The sequence below is a fragment of the Diceros bicornis genome, chromosome 21, assembly GCF_020826845.1.
Source record: "Diceros bicornis minor isolate mBicDic1 chromosome 21, mDicBic1.mat.cur, whole genome shotgun sequence".
Classification (NCBI taxonomy): Eukaryota; Metazoa; Chordata; class Mammalia; order Perissodactyla; family Rhinocerotidae; genus Diceros; species Diceros bicornis.
In genome coordinates, this window is record NC_080760.1 from 13,594,859 (window position 1) to 13,621,256 (window position 26,398).

A 26,398-nucleotide genomic window follows, 5' to 3' on the forward strand; every position below is an offset into this window, starting at 1 on the left:
AGAAACAAGTACATGTGATTTCTCTCTAGGCTCTGAAATTTCCTTCTTTTGTGGAGCTTCAGAGAAATAAAACAGCTGTCCACTATTTGTTTCTGTCAAGTGACACCATTAAACATATTCATGGTGGAGCGTAAACATGGGGGTTGGCCCCAGTGCAATGAGTGGAAATGATTTCTAGTCCAGGCCAACACAGTAACCAAAGCCGTAGAGCCTCCTTGCTTGACACTGGTTGGGACTGATTCCTTGGATGTCTCCCTGAGTGGCCTCCATGAAGCACAAGGCAGGACAATGAGAATTCCCACCTAGCGTTGCTGCTAACGAGTCGTGGATTCAGGAGCCGGGGAAGACCAGAAATGCCAAAGAAGGTCTGCTTTGCTACAGAGAGAACGAGTGGAGTATTGTGCCTCAACGATAAGTCTCACGGAGGTATTTTAAAAACATTATCCTATAATTAGATTCTCATTATATCTCCCTTTCTATTTGAACAGTAATTACTCTGGATGTGCTGTCTCATCAAATGTCAAATTATATGTTAATTATTCTTACATCAGCAACTGCTTTCTAACCCAAGGATTTCCAAAGGCTTTTCCATACATTGGAGGTTAACTTACTACATGGAAACTAAATATTGGAGGTGAGTGAATTCCAGGACTAGGGAGGGAATTTACAGAGTTTGCTCCTCAAACTAACTTTATTAGACTAGAAAGTTTTATCAAGGTTCATGGATCGTTAGCAAGTGTTAGAAAACTCTGGCTATTGATCTCATACCCATGTCAGTACATGGGCACCAGAGCCTTCTTTATTGCTCATTGTGTTTTTTAACACTCTCGTTCTCCACAGTTAATAGTGGGTCCTAGTGCACAGAAAAAAATGGACAGCAATGCTTCTTGGCATCTGGTCAACCCTCTCAGTCATGTAGTTCTTTCTTAATTACCTTTCAGGGGTATACACACACCTATAAATTTTGTCTCCAGTGACAATATATGTAACTGACCACAAAAGCCATTTTTTCAGTGCCTTCACTACAAAGAAAGCCTTGGTACTCAAACAATGGTCTCTTCCTGTCCCACATTCCTCCTTGTTTCCATAGAAAATGTCAAACAGCATTGGCCAATCCTTCCTTCAATTCAAGTTTCCAACCAGTTGCTGAGAATCTACCCCCTATGGGCCAAGGCCCAGGGTACCAGGACAGGAGCACACTTGGCATTCAAGAAACAGCAAGGGGGACAGTGGGAATGGAGTGTAGTTAGTGAGGGGGACATGAGGTCATAAGGATAATGGGTCCCGATCATGTCGGCCTGTAGGCCATGGTCAGGACATTGACTTATACTCTCAGTGAGAGAAGAATGAGTTTTGGAGGAAAAAGGTGGTACTTTTTTTCCCTTGGTGGTAAGAGCAAAATTATCAAATGATTAAAATGGATGCCCCACTATTAGGTAGATGTCTCCATCACCCTGAGCATTGTCACAGGCGCTTCCACAGACACACCTAGGCACCACAGGATTGAGCCAAAGACTGAGAGCGACCCACAGCCTGGTTTTATAAATTAGCCCAAGGACTAGGATCTGAACAGGGGCTTTGGCCCCATGCCAATAACCTCCCTCTTGCTTTCTTACACTTGCCCATTCTTCCTAATTTCCCTAATCTCGTTTCCAGGAATTTATCATCAACTGTGAGAATGAACACAATAGTCGCTGCTCTGTGGGATGAGCAAAGTCCCTTCTTCCAGCTGGGATGCCAGAGCCATGGGCCTCTCTCCTCACAGCCTGCGGACACTGGTGTACCTGTGAGCTGTCTTAACTCAGCTTTGTCTCGAAGCAGAAGAGAGCACAAAGGTCAAGGAAGAAAGAAAAAACTGTCACCCACAGCAGTCTTAGTGCTACCTTTCTTGCTGGCCCTGAATCAGAAACTGATTTCCAGCACCAACCCTGGAGGAGACTATGGCCACATTTCCACCCTGCCTGTGTTTAATGAGGCATGATGAAGAGAACACAAGGCTTCTCCTTGATGGTTTCCTCCTATGGTAGAGGCTCTGAATGAATCCAGGGAGAAAGATGAGAGCAACTGGTTGCATATAATAAAGCTGGCAGTGTCTGCTTTGCCAGTGATTGAATTTTAAAATATGAACAGGATTCAGAGGATAAAGGTTAACATGACACCCTATTGCGACGGTTATTGCTAATAGCAGAAAATAGTCATTACTGTGTTAACATTTCCAAGTGCTGATATAAGCCATAGACTATTATCATTACTGCTGCTCTCGTTATGACAGATTAAACAACAGTCATATACTCAAACTCCGTCCAAAACTTGAAAATAAATTTAACAATGCCTAAAAAAATATCATAGCCTATATGTACATCAGCCTTCTTTACAAAGCCCTCTTATAAGCTACTTTTTCAAAGCTTATTGGGTACTACACTCCCCATCATCCCATTGTCTAGTGAAAGGCTCTACATCTATTGATGCTCATTAACATTGTGCTGACTCCCCCTTATTAGGAGGATGTGCTTCTTCCCCACCCTTCCAGAGAAGAGAGCTCGACTGATGTTACTCCTGGCCTCCCTTTCCTCGTTTATTCACCACAGCCCTCGGGAGAAAGTGTGACTTACCTGACTGGTACACTTGTCAAGAATATCTCCACCTTGGTATGTGACTAGTTCTAGCCAAGGGGATGTAAGTGAAAGTAGGGTATGTGTTTCGAGAATGGGCCTTAAGCGAAGGGCTTGTCCTTCACCCCGTCAGCTGAAACGCAGATACGATTGCTGGAGCCATTCTGGACTAGCAGGTGGAAGCTGCATAGCAAGAAGAGCGGACCAGAGCAAGCTGTGAGCCTCGGTCCCCGATGACCGAAATGACCACACCAGCCCGGACTGCAAACCCACACTTTTACCTGAGAAAAAAATTTCCTGCCTCTTTCAAGCCCCAGTTCTTTGGATTCTCTGACAATCACAGCCACGGAATGGCAGCAGGGAATCCAGGAAATCAGGGCACAGGGAGAGGAGAGGGAGGCGGGAAGAGAGCAACTCAGGAAAAGGACAATAAATCCAAATGAAAGAGTGAAGTGACTGAAATTGAGGGTGAGCAGAAGGTAGGTGAATAGCGGAGAAAAACTTGGATTTGAGGAACCAACCTAATAAGTCATGATCTTTATTCCTACACTAAGATTTGTATTCACGTACACATATACGGATCCTCATTAATAAGTATAAATACATTAAATGAGTTAATAGTTATAAAGCACTTAGAAAAGTCCCTGGCACACAGTGATTACTACATAGGTGCTACAAACTAAAAACAAATAAATAAGAATGAATGGTGTGATGGTTAATTTTGTGTCAACTTGGCTAGGCTATGGTGCCCAGTTGTCTAGTTAAACACTAGTCTAGAGGTTACTGTGAAGGTATTTTTTAGATATGATTAACATTTACATACAATCAGTTGACTAAGTAAAGATTACCCTCCATAATGTGGGTAGACTGAGGGCCTTAAGAGCGAAAACCGAGGTTCCCTAAAGAAGGAATTCTGCCTCAAAATTGCAACATAGAAATTCTGCTTGCTTTTCCAGACTGCTGGCTTGCCCTACCAATTTCAGACTTGCCAGCCCCCTAAATCATGTGAGCCAATTCCTTAAAATAAATAAATCTCTTGATAGATTATGATAGACCGACTGATCCCGTTGGTTCTGTTTCTCTGGAGAACCCTAACACAAATGGGAAGTTAAAATAGGCCTGCACCAGCAGCCACTGAATTTCTGTTTGTTGACAACTGGGAGGTGGGATGAGGCACCAGAGTAGAGTCAGACTGGAAGCCTTGCTCAGCCCACTGTCGCTCCCCATTCCCACTCTCCTCCCACACCCCTGAGAAATAACCTCTTCTGGACCCATACGTTCAGTCAGCCTCCTTCCCTTGCCATTGATTTAGAGCAGAAGATGAAAGGGACCATGATGGTAACAGTCTACCCCAGCACTGGGAGTGAATGCTTACAGGCACAGGGTTTCTTTTTAGGGTGACAAAAAATGATCTAGAATAAAATAGTGCTAATGGCTAAGCAACACTGTGAATATACTGCGGGAGATCAAAATTGGCCACCCTGAAATGTGTCTCTTTACCTTGATTATTTTCTCTGATGGACGTTTGACCTCTCCCACTAACTGCCTAAAGGAATTTAACTCTGGGTATGGACAGACTGGCAGGGTCCTCGTTAAGTCCATTCTTTTCAAAGTTCCGTTTACCAAATATTTACATTTGTAAATGTATCTCCCTCTCTGTATTGGGAAGAGGGGGAGATGGCTTATCTGTGAAAACTCTTATCAGTACTGAAGGAGAGGACTTAAATCTACATACTCTTGATTACTGTGATTTCTGTCTCTCCAGCCACATTTCTATAGGTGGCCCTGCAAAGAACTGTCTGACAAACATTTACATTTCCTTCTCCATGTGAATTGTCTTCTTCCCCTCTGAAAACCCAAACCCCCCACCCCCAACATCCTCCTTTGTCTTTAGCTGAAGATGGTATTTAAGACGAGAATCGCCACTATTGTGTTGAGAAACTCAGTTTCCCTGGTTTCTCCCATGTATACGTGTTATTAAACTCGGTATTATTTTCTCCTGCTAACCTATCTTTTTAATTATTTGGCCAGCCATAAGAACCTTAAGGGAAAGGGTGGCAGGGGATTCTCCCTCTTCCCCAACAATACTAAATGCCACTATATTGTTTACTTTAAAATGATTAATTTTATGTTATGTGAATTTCAACTCAATAAATTATTTTCTAATGGTGGATTTTATGTTATATGAATTTTACCTCAATTAAAATAATATAAACAAAAAAAGGAAATATCTCACCTTCTTCCTGCTGGGAAAGAGCCTTGCACCTGCATACAGAAAGCACGAGCTCTCCTCTGTGCCTCCACATCATCAAGCTCACCCAGGGGAGCATTTCCTCGTGGGCAGGAGAGACTTCAGTATTAAGCCCAGCTGGGTAACAGACCTCAAGCCAACTCCATCAACTAAGCTGTTATCAAGAACAAAAGGGATATTATAGCCTCCATATTTACTCTTTGTTTTATTTCTCAACCTCAGCAAGGAAAAAAAAAGCTGAAGGACCCCAGAGCTGATGGCTCCCAGGAACTGAGGCTGTCCACATCCACTCAGTCTTGTCTCACCTGACCACAGGTAGCCTATCCTGTTTGGAAGCCTTGCCTGGAGTCGTGAAACGTCTGCTCTGCTTTTGCAGTGCATGCTTTCTTGTTACCTGTCCTGTATGCTTCCTTAAAGATAAGTCAACTTAAAGCTGGATGCTGCCTATTGTATCTTGTGAGTCTGACTGTCAATCTGAGCAGAATGAATGGTGCGATCAAATCAACTGTATCAATTGTAAAATACCATTTCTATTGTTCTGTGACAGTATAAACATCCATGTGTACCAAATATTTCCATCAAGAAAAAAATAAAGATAACAACAAAGATGAGGGTAAGGTGTTGAGATGGGCTTCCACACCTCGCTGTGACATCATACATATTTTAAACTACTCAAAAAACATCTTCAGTATTTTGCTGATATTTCCTCAAAAAATAAAAATAAAGGAATTGTTTGTTTTGATCTGCTTTGTTGGATTTTTGTTTTCTTACTCAAAATGAGATTTATAATTTTTCTATAAATCTAAAAAAATTTTATAAAGATTAATTTACATTTAACACTTCAGGTTTTCAAGTAAGTGTAACATACTCCAACAAACCATTCTGTCTGTGTCAATAAGGATTTTTTTTTCAGTTTTTTACCATGAAAGCTATATTCTGAATTGGTACTGATTCTGTGGACAACAAAGGATCTTAGGGATGGAAATTTGTAATGGCTCAAAGCAAAGAACACAGGCCAGCTATACACGAGTGCCACAGGAAACTAGCCGAAACCAAAAAACCTGTATCATACAAGGTAAGAGAAAATAATATCCCTTTGTACCAAGCCATATTGAGTTCTTTCTTCAACAACAAAAATAGCATGTCTACAAACCCCTCTAGAACCCAATATATTAATTTGGGACCAACTCAGAGAAACAGTGCCATCTGCTGATTATACATACTGTTTGCTGCAAGCCCCAGAATTTCAATCTGGCCAACATAATATTAAGACACTAAGCTGCCCAGGCAATGTGACATAAGCCATGATTGCACCACTCAAACAAAATGACAGCAGGGTTTTTGGACTTGCTTCTTTATCATAGACCCTGTTGAATGGATGGACAGGCTGTCCGGAAGTTGAATTCTGTAGATCAGAGTTGCTCACGTTTTAATTCATCATTAGTGAGTCAGTCTTAATGAGAACGTGATTAAAATGTATTTACGTTGTCATTTAGAACAAGAACATTTTCACATGAAGATATGTCAAAGGTGTATTTGTGTAATTAGAAGTGAATTATGTATGTGACTCAAATGATACCCTTCACACTGACAGCTTTCGTCAGCTCACGCAGCAGATTGATAGAAATCACGGAAGCAAAAAGGGAAGTCTGTATGCTGCCAGGAGGCAAGAAAAAACGGCTGGGGCTGCTTTCTTCAATGTCCAGCACAGCTCTATGCTCAGTAATTAGCCTTAAAAATACCTTAAAACTGAGATCTGTGAGCAAAGAATGAGATCATGGCAGTTAAGGGAAAAAAAGAAGTGAAGCACCTCATTCATGCATTATCCTACTTAAAAGCAGCTGTTTTGTGCCAGAGACCATACAAGGTCCTGAGATACTAGGATAAAATAAAAGTAAGATAAAATCCCTATCCTCAAATAATTCAGTCTATGGGAGAGGGAGTCAGGTAAACAAACAGTTACAGACAATGTGTTAAGTACTACAAAGCAGAGCCATGGACTGGGAGCATAGAGAAGGGAAAAAAGAAGGGAATTCTTATAAACTGAGCATCTGCCACAGAAAAGGTGCGATATATATGCAACCCAGATGTTAACGGGGTGCCTTTAACATCTGGATTAAATGAGTTTGAACTTACACAAATCCCTGGCCTGTCAGAGTCCAAAGCCTTCCTCAGTCCCCAAGAGTTTACCATCATCTGTTTCTCAGCCTCTGGGCTCCCATGTCATACATGCTGCCTCTGTCCCACGCCACACGGATTCCCTCAAGGAATTCAGCCTCTCTTCTGAAATTTCGGCAAGATTTCAGGGTGGGGCAGAGCTGAAGGGAGGATTACTGTCCCCAATACTTAGCAAACAACCAACTGGAGAACAACTGTAATTTCAAATACCTTCCCTGGTTCCCGTCACTGAGAGTTGCTCATATTTAACCCCATCCCAGCCTCCCTCCATATTCTCATTTTTTTCTCTTCTCACCCTTCCCTCTCAAACTGCCTCCAAAATTTCAAATTTTTCTCCCTCTATTACACTTTAACAGCAAGCAACACACAAGGTCTTGAGAGGCTCACTAACGTTTTAATAGGGTGTTTTTCCAAATAAAGACTAAGAGGAATTCTGATGCAAGCAGTCAAGATAATATTTCTCTACCTCATTAGCCATATATTATTTTATTCAAGTTTCACAACTACCCTTAGATATATCACTGAACAGATGGGAAAACTCAGTTCATCTAAGACAATACTAACCCTATCTTGTACATTAATACACTAATAATGCACACAAAGCACTTAGCATTTAGAAGACAGTAATAAACACTTATAATAAATGTTAGCCATTATTATTTTTACCACCACAATATTTAGTTGTTTTACCTCTTAACTAGCTACATTTACTACCTAGGTAATATCATCCAATCTCACGACTTTATTAAATACCATCTATATACTGACAAATCCCAAATTGATCTCCAGCCTTGACCAATGCTTCTGAACTCAACTCATGTACCAAAGTGCTTATTTGACATCTCCACTGGATATCTAACAGGCATATCAAACTGGACCTAATCAAAACTGAACTTGTTGGGCCGGCCCTGTGGCTTGGTGGTTAAGTGCGCGCGCTGCGATGCTGGTGGCCCGGGTTCGGATCCCGGGTGCGCATCGAGGCACCACTTCTCCGTTCATCCTGAGGCCGAGTCCCACATACAGCAACTAGAAGGATGTGCAGCTACGACACACAACTATCCAATGGGGCTTTGGGGGGAAAAAATAAATAAATAAAATCTTTAAAAAAAAAAAAACTGAACTTGTGACCTCCCCCCATAAACCTCTCCTCTCAGTCTTCCCATCTCAGTGGGAAATGGCAACTCCATTTCTCCTTTGCCTCAGGCCAAAAACCTTGGAGTCATTCTTGCTTTTTCTCTTTTCCTTATACTCTACATTCAATCCATTCAGACATCTTGTTGGTTCTGCCTTCAAAAATATCCAAAATCCAACGACTCCTTAACAATTCACTGCTACCACTTGGTCTAAATCATCAACACCTCTTGACTGGATTATTGCAATAGCCTCCTAACTCATTTCATTACTTCCACCCCTTGTTCCATCATAGTCTGTTCTCATCATAAAGCAACTCAGATCATGTCTTTCCTTGGTTCAAATCCCAATGGTTTCCCATCTGCCTCAGAGTAAAAGCAAAAGCTCTCAAAATGGTCTTCAATGCCCTGTAACATTTGATCCCCCCCACCACCATCACCTCTTTGACCTCATCTCTTACCACTCTTCTTCCTCTCTCCACAACAGCCTCTGGCTGTTTCTCAAACATGTCAAACACTCTTTCATCTGTCTCAAGACCTTTGCACTTGAGGTTCCTTCTGTCTGGAACACTTTTCCCAGAGAATGTCATGGTTCTCAATCCCTCACTTTTTTCAGGTCTCTGCATAAATCCACCCTATATAAATAGCAATCCCCTGGGGCCGGCCTAGTGGCATAGTAGTTAAGTTGGGCATGCTCTGCTTTGGTGGACTGGGATCACAGGTTCGGATCCCAGGCGTAGACATACACCACTCATCAGCCATGCTGTGGTGGCGACCCACATACAAAATAGAGGAAGATTGGCACAGATGTTAGCTCAGGGTGAATCTTCCTCAGCAAAAAAAAAGAAAGCAACTCCCATACCCACTTTGTTTAATATCTCCCTTATTCTGCTTATTTTTGTTCATAGCACTTATCATCATGTGCCATATTACATATGTGTATATGTATGTATATATGTATGCTATGTAATAAGTATGTATATGGTGCCAGAATGAAAGCACCATGAGGGCAGAGACTATGCCTATTTTATTCATTGTTGTATGCATAACCCCTATAACAATATCTGACATGTACTAGGTACTCAATAAATATTTGTGGAATGACAAATGAATTTAACCATTTAATCAAAATTAAGGAAGGCAAGAGTTTCAAGAAGGAAGTATTCACCAATACCTAATGTGAACAGAAGTCAAGATAAAGATTGAAAAGAATTCACTGCATTTGTCAACTAGGGTGTCACTGGGATAGAGGCCTTGAGTGTTGGGGGATGGAGGCCAACAGCTTCGGGTTGACAGTGACCAGGAAGCGGGAAAGTGAGACACTAAGAATAGAACTCTCGGGGCCAGCCCGGTGGTGCAAGCGGTTAAGTGTGCAAGCTCCGCTGCGGCAGCCTGGGGTTCGCCGGTTCGGATCCCAGGCACACATGAACACACCGCTTGTCAAGCCATGCTGTGGCGGCATCCCATATAAAGTAGAGGAAGATGGGCACGGATGTTAGCCCAGGGCCAGTCTTCCTCAGCAAAAAAGAGGAGGATTGGCATTAGATGTTAGCTCAGGGCTGGTCCTCCTCCCAAAAAAAAAAAAAAAAAAAAGAATAGAACTCTCTTCTGAAAACAGTGGTGATGGCTGCATGATATCGTGAATGTACAAATAGTAATTCATTCTGGCATGGTCTATTTTTTAAATATGGTATAAAGTAAAACATACTTTTTTTTAACTTTCATATTATCAGCTCATTCCATTAAATGATTATTCTGCCAACAAATATTTACAATTGGATGCCACCAATTATAATTATTAAAATGTTTTTCCTCAGTAATTCCCCTGTGGATAGCGTCTCAGGTCAGGTTCCCTGGAAAACAGACAGAGGTAGATATGCATGCAGTGAGTTTGTTGGGAAGTGCTCTTAGGAACAACACCTGTAAGGGAGTGAGAGAAGCAGGACTGGACAGAGCAAAGCTAGACTGCAAAGAAGCTGCAACAAAGGCCTCACCTGAGGAGCTCTGGAGCTGAAACGGTCCTTTAGAGTTGTCCCAAATTGAGGCAAGGGGGCTGGGCCTTTCCACTCTGCATCAACAAATCACTGGATGCCAGCCACCCTGGGGAGGGAGCGTAACCTTAGGCGAGGCAGCTCCTTTCAGCTGAGGGCTATTCTTAGGGAGAGATTTGGCCATGAGTGGTCCTAGGCAACACTCCTGGCAGCTGGGGGAAATGAGCACCATAGTCCTGAAGGGGGCAATCTGGGCCACACATTCTAGCATCCACTATAGTTAAGATAGACAAAGTTGCTAGTCCCTTATCACCGTTTTTTTTAAGGATTTTACACCTGAGAATAATATGGTACAAGATACATATTGAAAGAAGTTGCATATGTAAAGCCTCATATTTGGGGCCTATACAAGGTGCCATGAAACACCATTTTTGCTTACTATTAGTTGACTACTTCCTCACTGACAAATTTGATCCCAAACTGCCTGTTCACGAATGGCACTACAAATCTAAAGAATTCAGATTTGATGATACATAACTGAGTCTTTATTTAACATCTCAAGACAATACTCAGGCTAAAAGAAATTTTCCTAAATGAAAGTAAAAGCTGATTACAGAAGCCCCAATTGGAGATTACATGAGTAACTCCTTTTTCTTTGCAGACTTGTCTTCTAAAGCTTGCTTTGTACAATAAAACTCTCTTTTTAACGTCAAAAATTACTACAGACAACTCTTGATATAACGGGGGTTGAACCACTATTCAGTATACAAACAAAGTTTGGTTTTATAGACTGCATGTCAGTCCCCCACAAGTCTGAGGTCTCAAATTAGGAACTAGTGCTTTGAAGTGTCTAATAGTCCTTCATCTGCTGCCCCCACCCACTGACCATTCTCACTCCAACTGCCCTGCAGCAACTAGTACATCCAACAACTTCATTTGCAATCCTCTCTGATTCTCTTTCTCCCTTGAGCTATAGTTGAAACTTACCAAGTTTTTCAATTATCTCACACATCTATGGCTAATATTCCTAATAAGATTAGATTCCCCAAAGATAGAGACTAGGTACTTTACCTTTTTATATTCCTTATGAAAATTCTTTAGTAGATACTTAATAATAAGTGCATTATGGAATTATTAATAAACAATTATAGAATGATAGAAGTATATCTTTAATGTTTCAAATTTAAGAATAGATACAAAAAATTAAACTCAAACAGTTTTGACTATTGTATCGAAACTGATACATTTTGCAACAAAAATATAGTATTATAATTAAAATAATTCTATTAGTTTTCAAAAATTACATTTAATTACTATATTAATTTTTTTTAAAGGAGAGCAAGGGAATGTCATAAAGTAATCTTTCATTACATAGCAGTAGTTTGATTGGTTATATTCTGAAAAAAGAATGACACATTTTCTCTTATTCTTTCAAGAAAAGGATCTGTAAGATTTAAATGGTCTCCAGAAAAATGTTTCCACTGCTTCAGCTGTGACATGGAGAGAGGTTTCAGGGAGTCAGACTTCTGTTGATGTGGACCAAGCTGACAATTTCTAGAGACAGAGAATTTTTCCAAGGAATCACCTGAAATAAGTAAAACAATCAGAAAATCCTTAGGCCAATCAATACTGTACTATATACAATACTTTTTTGTTACTTTATGATATAGTAAGTTTATGTGATTTATTACATTTGAATCACTACAGTTCAAGTTAAAATAAACAATTTAATTAATTCATTCCTTCTACAAATATTTATAAATTGTTTACTACATGCTGATGTAAGCACTGGGGACAAAAATGATGAACAAAAATAGACATGGTCTCTGACTTCAAGGACCTTATGGTCTAGTGGCAGAGATATACGTTAAACGAATAATCATCCAGACATGTATTCAGGTCCTCAATTCCTATCTAAAGCCTTTGAGGCCAGACATGTTTCCAAATTCAGAACATAACTGGAACATCCTGGGACAGCACTCCATAATCAAACGCATTATTATTCTGCGGCAAGTCAAATGAATAGTCTTATGAAATGGGTTAAAGACGATTGATAAATTCACAGCAATTCAGCTGTTTTGTCACCAAATAAGTTTGTTGCAAATTTATGAAGGGAAAAAAAAAACTTTTGGCCTTAAAATTAAAGATAAAGGACTGTGAAGCTATATTACAAACAGAGGTTAAGGGTATGAAGTTAAGATACAGGGGACTATGAGCACGTATAACAAGAGAAGCTCATCTGTTTTATTAAGATCTGAAGGACAAGAAGGCAAGAACTAGATGGCGAAGAGAGGTGAAGCTTTCCAGAAGGACTTACAAAGGCTATGAAAGGGAAGGGACATTTGGCACAGTTGAGGAACTGACAGGAGCCTAATGCAACTAGAGCCTAGAGAGCAAAGGCCAAGAATAACGCGAGAAGAGAAGCTGAGTAATGCGAGGCGAAGCACCCATTCAAGAGCTAGATTATGCAAACCACTGTAAACAAATCACAAATAGCAGAGGATAGTAGATATCCACTAAATCCATTTCCCTTTCCTCCAGGACACTTAGCCACATTTCCCAGCCTCCCTTACAGTCAGCTGCAGCCACTGAGTCTGGCCTATGGAGCGTGAATAGAAGTGATCTACATCACTTCCAGATCTGGCCAATAAAATCCCCAACACTATATGGTTTTTTTCTTCTCTTCCCTGCTGGCTGGCAGGTGCAAGGATCCCAGTAGGGAATTCTAAGGCCTAAGAGGATGGTAGAGCCCAAGTCTGGATGGCTCAATCACCTTAGGGAAGGCTGTCTACTATGTTACTACCATGCAACCAGTTACATGAGTGAGAAATATACTTCTATTGTGGTAGGCCATGGTGCTTTTTGAGTTTCTTGTTAGAGCACTTAGCCTACCCTAATGAACTCACCACTTTAAAGATTTTACTCTTTATCCTAAGAGAAATGGAAGCTATTGAAAGTTTTATTTTTTTAAGCTTTTAATTATGGGAAATTTCAAATATATATAAAAGCTGACAAGATAGAAATAAAGAACCTCCAGGTTTATATATCCCATCTTCAGTAACCATCAACTAATAGCCAACCTTGTTTTATTTAGATCCCACTTTTTCCACTTCCTTATTACTCTGAAATAAATAGGTAGCACACATCATTTCATCTGTAAATATTTCACTCTGCACTTCTAAAAGATAAAAGAATTCTTTTTAAATTTTATCACAGCTAAAAAAACTAAGTCTTTCCTAGACAAACAGTGCATGATTTCACTCATATGTGGAAGGTAAACCAACACATGGACAGACAGAACTGTTTGGTGGTTACCAGGGGCTGGGGGGTGGCGGGTGGGCACAAGGGGTGGAGGGATGCACTTATATGGTGACTGATAAACAATAATGTACAACAAAAATTTCACAATAAAAAAAAAAGAAAGGAAAAAAAAATTAAGTCTTTCCTTAACATCATCAAAATCCTGTCAGTGTTCAACATCATTGAGGTTTTAAGAAAAGAGATGACAAGATTGCTTTGAGAATCCAGAAGACAGTAGAATAACACCTTAAAAGTACGGACCAAAAAAAATCACCTATCAACTAGAACTGTACATCCAGCAAAGATAGCATTTAAGAGAGGAAAAAAAACAAATACACTTCGAAAAATCAAAGATTGAGAGAGTTAACCACTAATAGGTCCTTGTTGACATGAAAAGACAGTAAATATGAACCAAATATATCAATAATTATAATAAAGGTGAACAGACTAAATGCTGTAGTTAAAAGAGAACATCAGACTGGATAAAAAATAAAATACAGTTTTATGTTATTTACAAGAAAGATACCTAAAACATAAGGACACACAAAGATTTAAGCTAAAAGAATAGAAAAAGATACACTAGACAAATACTAATCATAAGAAAGACAGTGTAATATATTAACAAAACAAAATGAAAGCAAAAGGCATTAGGGATAAAGCAATCACTACATAATAATAAAATAAACAATAATGAAAAAAATTTCACAAAGAAGATATAAAATATATAAAGCAAAAATTGACTAATAACAAGAAACCAACAAATCCACTGTCATATTGCACGATTTTTAACATTTTTCTTTCAGTCACAGATATATGTAACAAAGAATTAGTTTATTAATAGAAAAATAGGCAAATGATATGAGCAGATGGTTCACATGAAGGAAATATGGCTCTTAAACATAGGAAAATATAATCAACTTCAAAAAGAGAAAAGCAAATTAAAAGTAGACCAATACATTAATTTTTTACTATCAGATTGGCAAAAATCCAAACATTTGATAATCTATTAAATAGGCAAAGCTGTGGAGAAATAGCCATTTTAGTATAACGTTGATGGGGTATATATGATACAACCACCAACAAAGGGCATTTTAGCAAAATCTATCAAAACTACAAATGCACATATCCTCTGACCAGTAACACTGATAATTTACCTTATAGATACATTTGAACATAAGGGAAAAGATGTATGAATACAGATACTGACTGGAAAGAATCTAATTGTACATCTGTGGGGTCAGATAGATAAATTATGGTATATCCATACAATGGAGGATTGTATAGCTAAGGGAAAAAAGAATGAGGAAACTCTTTCTGTAATGACATGAAAAGATCTAAAGATAAACTATAAAGTAAAAAAGGTACAGAACTATACATATACTATGATACCTTTTATTGAAGGGAAACTGAGTGACGATATATTCAGAGTCCCTTGCACGTGCATAAAATTTTAGCTAGAAGGACACACAAAAAAATAATAATGGTGGTTTCTTATGGGGTAGTAGGGCTAGAAACTAGGCAGATGACGGGATTGTGGGAAGAAAAGTTTTAACCATATATATTCCATATTTTTAAATAGTTGAGCCATATAAATACACTACCAATTTATAAATTAAATTAGTAAATTTTTAAATCTATAAAATAAGAAAAAATTGATTTGGTAACGTAAAACTTGGCTAATACACCAGAACTCTAAGTAATTAAGAGAATATATATGGTTTTCATGCACAAAAGAAACATTTACAAAGTGACCACATCCCAGGCCACACATCAAGTCTCTATAGTTACCAAAGAATCAGTATCACACAGGCCATATTTCTGACTACAGTGCAGTAGCCAGAATTGAATAACAAAAACTAAAATACATTTTAAAACATACTTTTAAATACCTCATGAATCAAAGAAGAAATCACAATGAAAAATAAAATATTCAGAACTGAATAATAAAAAGACTGTATATCAAATTATGAGCTTAGAGGAAAATTTACAGCCTTAAATATCTATTTTTAGAAAAGAAGGGCTGGCCCCGTGGCTTAGCGGTTAAGTGCGCACGCTCCGCTACTGGCAGCCCGGGTTCAGATCCCGGGCGCGCACCGACGTACTGCTTCTCCAGCCATGCTGAGGCCGCGTCCCACATACAGCAACTAGAAGGATGTGCAGCTATGACATACAACTATCTACTGGGGCTTTGGGGGAAAAATAAAAAAAATAACAAATTTAGAAAATAAGATTGAAAATTATTAAGCTACTCAATGGTGAAAAACTGAAAGCTATTCCTCTAAGAACAGGAACCAGACAAGGATGCCCACTGTCACCACTCCTATTTAACATAGTATTGGCAGTCCTAGCCAGAGCAATCAGGCAAGAGAAAGAAATAAAAGGGATCCAAATTGGAAAGGAAGAAGTGAAACTGTCACTATTTGCAGATGACATGATTTTATATATAGAAAACCCTAAAGAATCCACCAGAAAACTTTTAGAAGTAATAAACGAATATGGTAAAGTTGCAGGATACAAAATCAACATACAAAAATCAGTTGCATTTCTGTACACTAACAACGAAGTAGCAGAAAGAGAAATTAAGAATACCATCCCATTTACAATTGCAACAAAAAGAATAAAATACCTAGGAATAAACTTAACCAAAGAGGTGAAAGATCTGTACATCGAAAACTATAAAACATTTCTGAAAGAAATTGAAGACGACACAAAGAAATGGAAAGATATTCCGTGCTCTTGGATTGGAAGAATTAACATAGTTAAGATGTCCATACTTCCTAAAGCCATCTATAGATTCAATGCAATCCCAGCAAAGCTCCAACATTTTTCACAGAAATAGAACAAAGAATCCTAAAATTTATATGGAACAACAAAAGACCCCAAATAGCTAAAGGAATCCTGAGAAAAAAGAACAAAGCTGGAGGTATCACACTCCCTGATTTCAAAATATACTACAAAGCTATAGTAACCAAAACAGCATGGTACTGGCACAAAAACAGACACACAGATCAATGGAACAGAATCGAAAGACCAGAAATAAACCCACACATCTATGGACAGCTAATCTTTGACAAAGGAGCCAAGAACATACAATGGGGAAAAGAAAGTCTCTTCAACAAATGGTGTTGGGAAAACTGGATAGCCATATGCAAAAAAATGAAAGTAGACCCTTACTTTACACCATACACAAAAATTAACTCCAAATGGATTAAAGACTTGAATGTAAGACCTGAAACTATGAAACTTCTAGAAGAAAACATAGGCAGTACGCTCTTCCACATCGGTCTTAGCAACATCTTTTCAAACACCACATCTGACCGGGCAAGAGAAACAATAGAAAAAATAAACAAATGGGACTATATCAAACTAAAAAGCTTCTGCACAGCAAAGGAAACCATCAACAAAACGAAAAGACAACCTAACAATTGGGAGAAGATATTTGCAAACCATACATCTGATCCTTATCAGATCTTAATCTCCAAAATATATAAAGAACTCATGCATCTCAACAACAAAAAAACTACCAACCCAATTAAAAAATGGGCAAAAGACCTGAACAGACATTTCTCCAAAGAAGATATACAGATGGCCAACAGACACATGAAAAGATGTTCAAAATCACTAACTATCAGGGAAATGCAAATTAAAACTACAATGAGATATCACCTCACGCCCGTCAGAATGGCTATAATTAACAAGACAGGAAACAATATGTGTTGGAGAGGATGTGGAGAAAAGGGAACTCTCATACACTGCTGGTGGGAGTGCAAACTGGTGCAGCCACTATGGAAAACAGTATGGAGATTCCTCAAAAAATCAAGGATAGAGGGGGCCAGCCCGGTGGCGCAAGCGGTTAAGTGCGCGCGCTCCGCTGCGGCGGCCCGGGGTTCGCTGGTTCGGATCCCGGGCGCGCACCGACGCACTGCTTGGCAAGCCATGCTGTGGCGGCATCCCATATAAAGTGGAGGAAGATGGGCACAAATGTTAGCCCAGGGCCGTCTTCCTCAGCAAAAAAAGAGGAGGATTGGCGGATGTTAGCACAGGGCTGATCTCCTCACAAAAAAAAAAAAAAAAAAAAAAAAATCAAGGATAGAACTACCATATGATCCAGCTATTCCACTGTTGGGTATTTATCCAAAGAACTTGAAAACACCAATTTGCAAAGGTACATGCACCCCTGTGTTCATTGCAGCATTATTCACAATAGCCAAGACTTGGAAGCAACCTAAGTGCCCATCAAGGGACGAATGGATAAAGAAGATGTGGTATATATACACAATGGAATACTATTCAGCCATAAGACACGATGAAATCCAGGCATTTGTGACAACATGGATGGACATTGAGGGTATAATACAAAGTGAAATAAGTCAGAGGGAGAAGGTCAAATACCGTATGATTTCCTTCATTAAGTAGTAGATAATAACAACAATAAACAAACACATAGGGACAGAGATTGGATTGGTGGTTACCAGAGGGGAACGGGGGAGGGAGGAGGGTGAAAGGGATAATTTGGTACATGTGTGTGGTGATGGGTTGTAATTAGTATTTTGGTGGTGAACATGATGTAGTCCATGCAGAAATAGAAGTACAATGATGTACACCTGAAATTTTTACAATGTTATAAACCAATAAAAAAAAAAAAAAAGAAAATTATTAAGCTAAAGCATTCAACTTGAAAAATCAGAAAAAGAACATTAGATAAATATAAGGAAAAAGTAAGAGAAGAGTTAAGAGCAGAAATTATTAAAATAGAAAAAACATACAAGACAAAGGATCAAATGTTGATTTACATAAAATATAAATTCTTGGGGCCAACCCTGTGGCATAGTGGTCATGTTTGGCACGCTCCATTTTGGTAGCCTGGGTTCGCAGGTCCAGATCCCAGGCGTGGACCTTTACCACTCATCAGCCATGCTGTGGCGGCATCCCATGTACAAAACAGAGGAAGACTGGCACAGATGTTAGCTCAGGGCTAATCTTCCTCAGCAAAACATATATATATATACACACACATATATAAATTCTTCTTTTATATAATTACATAAATTATACAAAATATATATATATACAAATTCTTCCATGTCAATCTTATACAGTCTAACTTCTTACACCTATCTCAGTGCAATTTATCAAGTGACTTCCAACTACTGGACATTGTTTGCTCAAGTCCTAGTCCTGATCCAGTTCCTATCTGAACGGTGTTAATTCTGGAGGGTTGATGTTTTCAGCTTCACTTAAGCAGCACAAGCAGTTCGTCCAGTACTGAGAAGAATGCTGGCCCATGCTAACTGCCTCAGAAAATATGACCTCATTATGAATAAGTTCTACACGAAATAAACAAAGTCAGATTATTCTGTCAAGTGTATGTTTTCTGTGAAACAGAAATAAGGACTAAAAACATTTTTCTAATTCTAAAGCCATTATACCAGGATTTGAAAGATTTTCCTAAATAAGTTAAACTTTTCACAACTGATTCAGAAATAAGAAGCTAAATTGAGAGAACTAATAACGTTCTAATTAATATTTTCTTAAATACTCATCTGGCAGTTGTCCTGAGGAAAAAACTAACATATGCAAATGATAAATATTTTAGTTTTTCTGTATTTAAATATTTTCAACTGCTAAAGATAGACAAATTAACTTTACCGTTGTAACAGAATTAAAATACAACTAACCTGTATGATCTTTTTCTCCTGTACATTCACAGTCAAGCAGGTCATGAGTAACACAATGTGAACTTTCATGTAATGTGAACAAATTTTTAAGTTCCTCTACTGAAAACTGAATATGTTCAGATGTCTTGGTTAGGTCTACAACTGCCCCAGAAAGACCTTGCTTACTGATCTGCCTTTGATAGATCTTTTCTTCTATTGTACCTAAAGAGAAAACATTCATAAGATTGTCTTCAGATCTTTATGTTTGTTATTTTTATAGGATAAAACACGTTTATTAGCATGAATATGATTATTAGCATGTTTATTAACAAAATAACTATATTCTTGATACTGAAGCACAGATTAACCAAAAAAAATTTTTTCAATTATTCAAAGGAAATACATTTTTTGTCACACTGAAAGGTTATTACCTGTGGTTAGAAGTCTGTAAATATGTACAGGATGTTTCTGGCCATCTCTCCACACTCTAGACATTGCCTATCGCAAATAAATGAGAATTCTGAGAGTACAGTAGAAACTAATAGCTCTTTCCACATAAGCAATTTGCGTCAATACATTTAAGATGAGGAATTCTAGATTTTACTTATAGCTTCAAAAAACAAAGGCAGGCATGCCCAAGCATTCACCACTTCACATCTTTTTCCTGAGAAGAAGGGGATGGATGAACACTCATTGTGGTTCAAACATTCTCTCTTTGATGAGAGAGTCTACCTGCATCAAAGAATAGGACAGCAAGTTTGGACAGCAAGAATGCAAAGAACCAAGGATAGCACGGGCATGGAGAGTTTATTCCCAGTCCAAGTAGCTAACGATTCCCCCCTAAAGAATCCCTAGGATACCTGCAATTAGCTCAGGCTCTACGTAGAACCCTGTGGTTTCAGAACTTATTGATGATACTATACAGTAAAAGGCTGACAGGGCAGGCCTGGTGGTGCAAGTGGTTAAGTGTGCGCGCTCAGCTGTGGCGGCTCGGGGTACGCTGGTTCAGATCCCCGGCGTGCACCGATGCACTGCTTGGCAAGCCATGCTGTGGAGGCATCCCATATAAAGTGGAGCAAGATGGGCATGGATATCAGCCCAGGGCCAGTCTTCCTCAGCAAAAAAAAAAAAAGAGGAGGATTGGCAGATGTTAGCACAGGGCTGATCTCCTCACAAAAAAAAAAAAAAAAGGCTGATGTTCAAACCCTGCACATTCCAAAGAATAGTGTGGCCTTCAACCAGCTCCTGGGAAATAAACTCTAAGCCCTTGGAATATCCTGCCTAATAAGAGCATCTTAGTTTACCTAGGACCTTGGGCCACACAAGACAGTTTACGCTAACAATGTGATTTAGGTGGGGTCCTTGGGCCAGTTTGACCTCTGGAGGAGTTGGAGACTGAGCCACTAAGGTCAGTCACATGGGTACTCCATGCCTATATGACCAACCTCCAAAAAAAACTCTGGACACTAAGGCTCAAGTGAACTTCTCTGGTTGACAATACTCCATATGTGCTGTCATTCACCAATGCTGGGAGAATTAAGTGTTGTCCATACAACTCCAGTGGGAGAGGACAAATGGAAGCTTGTGTCTGGTCTCTCCTGGACTCTGCCCTATGTGCCTTTTACCTTTGCTGATTTTAGTCTGTATCTGTCAACTGTAATAAACCATAACTATGAGCACAGCTGTTTTTCTCGGTGCTGTGAGTCCTTCTAGTGAATCATTGAACCTGAGGGTTGTCTTCAGGTCCCCTAAGACAGATACCAAATGAGGTACAAATCTAAAGGTAGAAGTCTCAAAATACACAGAGCTGGACTGTATTCTGAAGAAAACCAAAGGCTTCTTCTGAAATATTTTCCTAAATAAGCTAATTTTATATCTTTACTATACTTTGCACAAACATTGATCATAGCATCTATAACACTTTATTGTCTTCCCCTGATTTTCATGAGAATCCTGAAGGCCCATCTGTGCAGTGAAGTAGAGCCTCGAGACATACAGGTTTGGGTTTGAATCCTGGCTCTGCCTCTTACAAGCTATATGATCTAGAACAAGCTTCCATATCTTCATATGTAAAATAGGGCTAATAATGTCCACGCTTGTAGGATTATTGCGAAGATTAAATAGATGTAAAGCACTTAGCGGAGTGCTTGATACAAAATAAGGGCTCAATATGCAGCAGTTATTACATATCATCATCATCTTTGTATCCCCAGAAGGCATTGTATCCCCAGAGGGCAATCTATAATGTTTATTTAATGCATAAATAGTCCTACCTGGATATCAGTGGCTGGATTCCAATCAATGTCATAGAGAATTAAGTGAGATCCTCCAATAAGGTTAAGTCCTACACCACCAGCTTTTGAACTCAACAAAAAAATAAAATCAGAAGAGTATTTACTATTAAAGCCATCAACAATTTGCTGCCTTTGAGAGATTGGTGTTTGTCCATCGAGTCTTGTATAAGCATAGCCATGACGCTTGCATACTTCTTGTAAAATATTCAAGGTTTGTGTGTAGTTAGATACCAACACCACCCTGTCAATCAAAAAGAAAGATTCTTTATATACAATTTAAAAGCAATATTACATTTTTTTTAATTGAAGGAAAATACCACAGTAATATTATCACTGATATTTACAGAATATGCAAAAATGACCTTGTACAATTAAAACACAGGCTCTCCTTCAAATTCAACTTTAAAGTCACTATCTAAGAGATTTCCAGTATTAAAATAGTGGAGTAAAGACCTTTCTTCTTTCTTTACCTCTCTGAAGTCACCCTGAAAACAGCAGGAGAATGAGAAACGGAAATACAAACTCTATCTTTGATAAAACAAGGAGACATATGTACACAAAAACAAGAAGTGTGGAAAGGTGACCTGCTTAGGAGTACAGAGAAAGTAAAACCTAACCACTCAAAGAGGGAGATTCCAATAAGAAACAGTGCAAGTTCATTCACACCATAGAATCTTGTTAAGGCCCCTCAGAAGTGAGGACTTTAGACTGAAACTATTACAAGAACGCTGGTAAACAGACCCCAGGCCTTCCTCCTCTGTAAGCAGTGGACTTGTCTCTCTCAACTAGAATGTTTATTCTCTGGAGAAAGTAAACCAAAGAAACTTAAACAGGGGACTCTAGAAGGCAGGGATACAGGGACAAATCAAAATGAAAGTCAGCATACTGGATGGTAAGATCCCAGCCCCTTTTTCTGCCAACTCCCATAACACCAGCAGCTACTGTTGGTTTTGAGAAGTCTGATGCCTTTCTGATTTCCCACCCCAAGAAAGATGTTATTGGAAGAGTCACCTCTGGAATGATCTGAACGACCCCACAGAAAAGGTCCACAGATACACAGTCCCCAAATAGAAAAGCCAGCTTGCTGCCTGATTACCCAATGATGGCCACCAGTCAACAAGCCCTGCCCATGCTCACAGAGTGTTCAATTAATGGCTTACTGCCTCACTCCTAAGTACGAATGGACACCAAGGATCACCAGCCTTTTGAGGTAAGCCTCCAACATGAAAAATAGAAACCAAAACAAATAAACAGAAAAGAAGAAACCTGAATAAAACAGAGCAATAGAGGATACAGAAGACAACTTTAAGAAAATAATTAATATTCTCAAATAAGAGATAGCGTTCATAAGAAGAGGAGGCAATAAAAAAGAACAATCAAGAAGAAGGAAAATATCTTAGAAATTTAAAATGAGAGCCAAAATAAAAATTTAATAGGGGAGATAGAAGCTATAATAATAAGCGAGTTTGCCAGGAAATAGATTAAAAAGGAAAAATGATGACCAATAGGAGAGAAAAGACAAAAGAACAAGAGAATTGATCCATGAGGTTCAATATCCTACTGACAGAAATTCCAAAGAAAACAAGAAAAAGAAATTGTTTTAAGGGAGAGAGAATATTTCCCAGACATGAGGTCTTCAGATTAAAAGGATCTGCTAAAACATTCCCAGCTCGATAAGTGAAAAAATGATCCATATTAAGGCACATCAAGATTATAACTCAAAGTACGAGGAATGAAGAAAAGTTGCTAGAGCTTTCATGAAGAAAAACAAGTTATACGCAAAGAATGGAAATCAGAAAGGCATTAGAGTTCTCAAAAGCGACTCTGAAAGTTAAAAGACATATAAACAACCCCTTCAAAATTCTAAGAGAATACTGTTTCAATCTAGAATTTTATAACTATGCAAGTTGTCAGTCAAGTGCTGGGGTAGAATAAAGACAGTTTCAGACAGGCAAGAAGTCAAAAAGATTTACCTCCCATCTTTTCTTTCTTAGGAAGCTACTGTAGGATGTGCTCCAGCAAAATGTGAAACCCTGAAACAGGCGATTCAACACAGAAGAGAAGAAAAAGGAATTTCTAGGTGATGGTTACGCAAAGTCCCAGGACGACAGCCGTGTAGCAAGATTAGAGAATAACCAGTTCAAATTGTAACAGGAGGGCAGAGGACTCCAAAAGAGAAGACAAAGAAAATACAAAGGCACTTAGAAACTGAGAGGAAAAATGTACTGAAAGGTACTGAAGGCAATAGGAAGAGTTTGCAATACTCACAAAGAGTAAAGCAAATAGCAAGAGGGGTAAAAAAGTAATCAATAGCTCTAAGAGGCTGAAAAGTTGTTCAAGAAAGGAAATGTAATCATGGCAAGCTATTTGACTTAGCAGTGAACAACAACTTTGCTGTAATAACATAAGTATTAAATATTGATCTAACCAGAATTCGATGTAACTGTCTTGAAAGGATGGAAGGTGAGGGGAGACATGAGAGTGATAAATTCTCATGAATCATAAGAGAAAGTCGTTAGATAATGTCAAAAATGGATGAGACACGTGATGTCAACAAGATGTACTAGAAGCTCCAGGTCCTCTATGGAAACATTAAATAAACAACTGGAAACTGACTAAAATAACTTTATAGGACCTCTGGAAATTAGTCAAAGATCTAGCAACCAAGCGAATGCTCAACCAAGAAAAAGCCACATTTAAAATAATAGGATATTTCACGGTGTTTTTACTCACCCTGGCCCTACCCTCTACCGATGTGGCTTAGCTCGGAGACTGTGACAACCTGATCCCCTGTTCCATTTGGTGAACTGCAGAGAATAGAGTGCACCGAATTTGCAAGTTGTTTTTTTTTTTTTTTGAGGAAGATTGGCCCTGAGCTAACATCTGTTGCCAATCTTCCTCCTTTTTTCCTTTTTCCTCCCCAAAGCCCCAGCAGATAGTTGTACGTCACAGCTGTACACCCTTCTAGTTGCTCTATGTGGGACGCCGCCTCAGCACGGGCTGATGAGCAGTGCGTAGGTCCATGCCCAGGATCTGAACCGGTGAACCCCGGGCCACTGAAGTGGAGCATGCAAACTGAACTGCTGCGCCACGGGGATGGCCCCCAAATTTGCAACTTCTAACCTGTCTGCAGGCTACCTGAGGGACTGGTCTCTGTGACACCTAACTCAGAGTTCAGACGACCAAAAGCAGCTGTGTTCCAATGGCGTCTCATCCTCTACCAGGCTAGCCCAGGCTCATTCATATGGAAACAAGAAGGTTCCAGGAACCACAAGTGAGGACAAGCCCCGCCACGCAAGATCTTTTCAAGCCTCTTTTTGTGCCACATTTGCCAACATCTCACGGGCCAATGCAAGTCAGGTGGTTGAGCTCAGAGTCAGAGTGGGAGATCACTCAAAGTTACATAGCAAAGGAACGTGGATATAGGGAGAGAAAGAATTTAAGACCATTTCTGCAATTTACTACAATACCTATACCAGTATTTCCTTCCTTTCCCACACTATTATGGGGATGAATAACATTATCTGAACATAGTTTTTCTGATACAACTTTAGTGGACAGATGGAAATCTGGCTTTGGAATATTTTTCCCCAACAAGTACTTATAAGGCTAGATGTAGATTGATGGTATAGGTGACTGTGTTGGTAAGGAGTCTTGGACAATCCCCTTTTTAGAGGTCTAGAGCACCCCCCCACACACCTGTACATACCACTTTGAAACAAGGCTGTTATTTTTATGGTCACTAGAGTGTCCCCTAAAGCAGCTGAAATCTGTAGGCAAGCCTGCCACACATGATAGAATGCCAGCTGCACCCAGCACAAGAGTGTCCAACCAAGAGACACCCAGGGTTGGACTCCAGCATGAACCCTGCTCACCAAGCTATGAAGCCTAGCGCATGAATGCAACAACCGGAGGAAAGACGAACTTGTTTTTATTTTATTTTTTTTATTTTTATTTATTTATTTATTTATTTATTTTGTGAGGAGATCAGCCCTGAGCTAACATCCGCCAATCCTCCTCTTTTTTTTGCTGAGGAAGACGGCCCTGGGCTAACAACGGTGCCTATCTTCCTCCACTTTATATGGGACGCCGCCACAGCATGGCTTGCCAAGCAGTGCGTCGGTGCGCGCCCGGGATCCGAACCAGCGAACCCCGGGCCGCCGCAGCGGAGCGCGCGCACTTAACCGCTTGCGCCACCGGGCCGGCCCCGAACTTGTTTTTATTTTGAAGTATCCTTTTTAAAAATAAAAGGACCACTTGCTGAACAAGTCAAGAGTTCTCAGATATGCCTCCACCCAGTTCTAATTCATCTTAATATGCACAAAAGCACTGTATATGCTAGAAGAGTTCTGCCTGTAGACCTAAAATATAACTGTCTGGCTCTAGTTAATGATAACACGGTAGTGCAAGTGTAGACAATCCCTGAAATCAAACATTGTAAGTAACTTTTGGCTACATATATTTAAAGGTTTAGGAGAATACTTGTGCATAGGCAGCCCAGCCCTGGAAAACTTGGCCTCTACACCTAAGCGGCCATATAAAAAAAAAAAGGCCACAACTCTACAAGCAAACAACCCAATTAAAAACATGGGCAGGGCCGGCCCCATGGCTTAGTGGTTAAGTGAGCGCGCTCCACTGCTGGAGACCCGGGTTCGGATCCCGGGCTCGCACCGACGCGCTGCTTCTCTGGCCATGCTGAGGCCGCGTCCCACATACAGCAACTAGAAGGATGTGCAGCTATGACACACAACTACCTACTGGGGCTTTGGGGGGAAAAAATAAATAAATAAAATCTTTAAAAAAAAAAAAAACATGGGCAAAGGACTTGAATAGACATTTCTCCAAAGAAAATATACAAATGGCCAACAAGTACATCAAAAGATGCCCAACATCGCTAGTCATTAGGCAAATGCAAATCAGAACCACAAAATCACACTCATTACGATGGCTACTATCAAAAAAACAAACAACAGAAAATAACAATG

General features: G+C 39.5%; 1 protein-coding gene across 4 annotated transcripts in view; it reads right to left on the minus strand.

Moving 5' to 3' along the window:
* Window positions 1–11,326: 11,326 nt before the first annotated feature.
* RAD54B (RAD54 homolog B) overlaps window positions 11,327–26,398 on the minus strand; it is a 97,856-nt gene continuing 82,784 nt past the window's right edge. The window contains exons 12-15 of one of the 4 annotated variants that reach the window (XM_058564616.1): window positions 21,393–21,654; window positions 19,551–19,617; window positions 19,141–19,341; window positions 11,327–11,747 (exon numbers count right to left, since the gene is read on the minus strand). In XM_058564616.1, the coding sequence (XP_058420599.1) occupies window positions 11,530–11,747; window positions 19,141–19,341; window positions 19,551–19,617; window positions 21,393–21,654 (748 nt within the window). In that variant the 3' untranslated portion in view covers window positions 11,327–11,529. The remainder of the gene's footprint in view (window positions 11,748–19,140; window positions 19,342–19,550; window positions 19,618–21,392; window positions 21,655–26,398) is intronic. The other 3 variants (XM_058564615.1, XM_058564614.1, XM_058564613.1) reach the window with 3 other exon arrangements.